This window comes from Populus euphratica, unplaced genomic scaffold, assembly GCF_000495115.2.
Source record: "Populus euphratica unplaced genomic scaffold, PopEup_1.0 scaffold556.1, whole genome shotgun sequence".
Taxonomy (NCBI): Eukaryota; Viridiplantae; Streptophyta; class Magnoliopsida; order Malpighiales; family Salicaceae; genus Populus; species Populus euphratica.
The window spans coordinates 170,726-174,265 of NW_011500140.1; the positions used below are offsets into that span (position 1 = coordinate 170,726).

A 3,540-nucleotide genomic window follows, 5' to 3' on the forward strand; every position below is an offset into this window, starting at 1 on the left:
TTTTTTATTAAAAAATATATTAAAATAATAATTTTTTATTTAAAAAAAATTATTTTTAATATCAACATATTAAAATATCTAAAAATATCAAAATAATATTAATTTTAAATAAAAAAATAAATTTTTTTAGTTTTTTTAAAAATATTTTTAAAATATAAAAATAAATAATAATGTAATTACTATCTTTCACCTTAATTATTCTCTTTTACATTTAATTCAAGCGTAAAAGGGTCTTTTTCATAGGATATAAATGTTTTTTCAGAATTAAGTTGGGTTATTTTAATAATTTTACTTGTAAATACATAGTAAAATAATAAATTTCAACTATAAATAAAATAATTTAAAGCTTTTTGTATATTTTTATGTTTGGTCAAACAGTGAAATTACTACATCCCTCATGCCATTTCAATTTCTTAGCCTTGCATTCAGGGGCTTTGTAGTAATTTTTTTATGGTACGTGTTGTAATTGTTAATTGATCTTCAGAGTATTTTTTTTTTATATAATTAAAAAAATTATTAACACATATAAAGTCCTCATCAATATGTCAATCATTCCACTAATTTTTAATGATGTGTGCAACTAACTCCGTGCTTTAATTAGTGTTTGATGATATAATGAATGATATAAGTAAAATCCTTAAAGTAATTTAATAAAGATTGTGTATGATGTTTTAAGGTAGAAACTTAAGGGATAAAAGCTAAAATAAATAGTATCTTAAATAAAAAAAATCATTTTTTTAATTCTTTATTTTTCAAGTTTCTTCTTTCCTTGTATAATACCTCAAAATAAATTAAAAACTTTTGTTATTATTTGAATTTAAAACTTTTGTTATTATTTGAAGAGATATAATACTTCAGTAACTAGCTATTTAACTAAAATGTTGACCGTGTTAGTAATCTGGCAGGGTGTATTTCTGTGCATATTTGATATCAGAGTTAATAATAAAAATCCCTTAAAAAATAGGAAAGGTAGTGAAATTGGGCCAAGAAAGAGCCCAGGGCAGCCCAAAAACCAACAACCCTAGAGCCGATCCATCGTCACTCAATTTTTTAATGCAAACAGCCAGTGGAAGAGACCTGAAAAACAAAATTGTGTGTGAGAGAGAGTTTTTGTTCCATTTCTGTCAAGTAAAACATCAAAGAGATGGCGTTGAACAACGGTCTTAGATCCGCCTCCAAGCTATTCACTGCTTCCGAATCTCTTCTATCCAAGTCAGGTCAGTAACTCTTCTCTTTTCAACCACAAAGATCTTAATTAGTAAGCCTTTCGATTATTTATCAAAAAAACCAAAAAAAAATAAAATCTATTGTGGTCTGTTTTGGTTGATCAGAAAGTGAGGGAGGGGGTAACTGGGATTTTACTGGTTCTGGGATTTTGTTCTTAGGATAGAGATGGAGGGTTATGTTCTTTTTAGATCTGATACTAGGTTTTATGATGTTTTCATGTATATGACTGGTTTCTGGGTTTTGTTTTATAATTTGTGAGAGGGTTAATGTTTACTGGGTATTGTTTATACATCATGGAAAAGACTAAAATTTACAGCTGAAGCGTATTATTGTGCCTGCAAACTTGGATTAGCTATTCGTTTCTTGCCTTGTTTTTTGATTACTAGGTAATGTTCAATATCTTGTGATAAGAGTCCTTGCGCTTTTATTAGGATTATAACTGAGCTGTTTCGAATCTTTTTAGTCTGCAATGAAATGTAATAGCCAGTGTAAGGTAATATTTCCTCTATGAAGTCGGCTGTTGTCTGGGATCGAGGCTTGGTTATTGTTGTATGAAGACAAGCTATTTGGCATGCTTTTTCTTACCCACGTGGACATAGCTTTGCTTTCAATGAAGAGTATTATTTCTCCACTAGTAAGAGAGTATAATAATGATCATATGGGTGAAATATACACTAACAATCGTGTTGCATGATAGATGCATGTTATTATGGAACCTTGGTTGGTCTTGCTAAAAGTTTGTAAGCTTTTTACATTAATTCATGTAAAAAAATAAAAATAAAAAAATTAAAATGATGGTTTAGATCCTCTCTTTGGTATCTTTGTTTTTTTTTTTTTTTCCTTTAAAAAAAAAACTCTGCTCTTGTTTTATTGTGAAAAAAAGACCTTGTCTTTTAATTATCAGGGGTATGTAATAAGAAAGCTACAGCTTTCAGTACGATTGAGTAAATTCAAAGTATTTTAGTGTTTAATTGATAAATGAAATACATTTAAATCCATTATATTGCATTTAAGTCTTGCGACCAAACCTATCTAGAAAACAGCTTTGCTATTGCCAATTCTATCTAATCCTATGTCATCCCAGCTTAAGATTGCATGGGATTGCAGATGCTGTTGATGGATGTGTGAACTATGAGGTTTTAGATAAACTTCATGTTGTGGTTTCATGCAAAGATGAGTTAGAAATGGATCGTTGCCAGATGTGAAGAGATGATCTGTTGGATTCATTTTGCTGGAAAGGCAGATTTAGTGAGCATAATACCTTTTATCAGTGAAGTGGAGGTGCTGCATCCACAATTCCTTCCCTTGCCAACTAGTTTTTATCACCCCCACCTCTTGTTACTCTTCTCTTTTTTTCTGATAGAGATTGGTTAAGTGGGAGAATTGGATGCCATGTCGGTTTACAGCCATGTACAACAGCAGATAACACTCTGGTGTCCTTCTGGTCTGTTATGTTTTCTTAATAGTTTTGATAATCTCCATGGAAGAGTGCTGGAAGACATGATTGAGTTGTAATACTTTCAAGTGTCCATGCAGTTATTGACCACGTCTCCCTCTTTAGATTGGACTTGCTGAACTTTCTTTTAGATAGTCTTGAATATGATTATAAATTCTGGTAAACATCTTGTTCACATTAGTTCTTTCACATAAGTTAATTTCTCAAGGCAGGCACTTGTTTTGAAAAAAAATAATGCATCTTGTCTACTCCCATTTTCCTTCCTCTCTCCCTCTCTCCCCCAAAGTCATTTTGAAATGTTGAAAGAGGCTTATTCAGAACTTTATTCTTCCTCAACTGCTTTTTCTTCCAGCCTATTTGTGGCTGGTTTATGTCAGGATTATTCTTATGGCACTAGGACTGAATTAACAGAAGAAATAATTGGTCGTGTCTTGTGACAGTGAATAGAGGTATCCACTCAACAGGGGTGAAGAGGATGGGAGGAGGTCATGCACATGGCCATGATGAACCATACTATCTTCATGCGAAGCACATGTACAATTTGGACCGGATGAAGTATCAGAAAATCAAAATGCCTCTTGCTGTGTTCACTGCCTTCAGCATTGGAATAATTGTACCTGTCTATGCTGTCATTTTCCAGCAGAAAAAGACCGCTTCTGGCTAGGTCATTATTCAGAGCTTCTTTCGCCATAACTGGAACAAGTTTGTAGCACCTGTGTTGTGGATTGTTGAAATGGGTTCAATATGATAGTTTTCCTTTTTGCTTTTTTTTTTGTTCACTGTTCAATTTGCTTTTCACTGTTTATTTTTGGAAATAAACATTCAATACTGCATCTTAATAATATCCTCCTGTAGGG

At 31.8% G+C, this 3,540-nt stretch overlaps 1 protein-coding gene across 1 annotated transcript; it reads left to right on the plus strand.

Annotated features, from left to right (window-relative positions):
• The first annotated feature begins 1,047 nt into the window (after window positions 1-1,047).
• On the plus strand, window positions 1,048-3,540 carry LOC105110611 (uncharacterized). The gene is made up of 2 exons (XM_011005699.1): window positions 1,048-1,217; window positions 3,124-3,540. Exons 1-2 carry the CDS (start codon window positions 1,145-1,147, stop codon window positions 3,345-3,347), a joined length of 297 nt encoding a protein of 98 aa, XP_011004001.1. The 5' UTR covers window positions 1,048-1,144; the 3' UTR covers window positions 3,348-3,540.

What these genes read in the sequence shown, in the direction of transcription:
- LOC105110611 (XM_011005699.1), top strand. Translation starts at nt 1,145, where the DNA reads ATGGCGTTGAACAACGGTCTTAGATCCGCCTCCAAGCTATTCACTGCT. An exon ending in ATCTCTTCTATCCAAGTCAG is followed by an intron (nt 1,218 to 3,123) that starts GTCAGTAACTCT and finishes GTCTTGTGACAG; the next exon opens with TGAATAGAGGTATCCACTCA.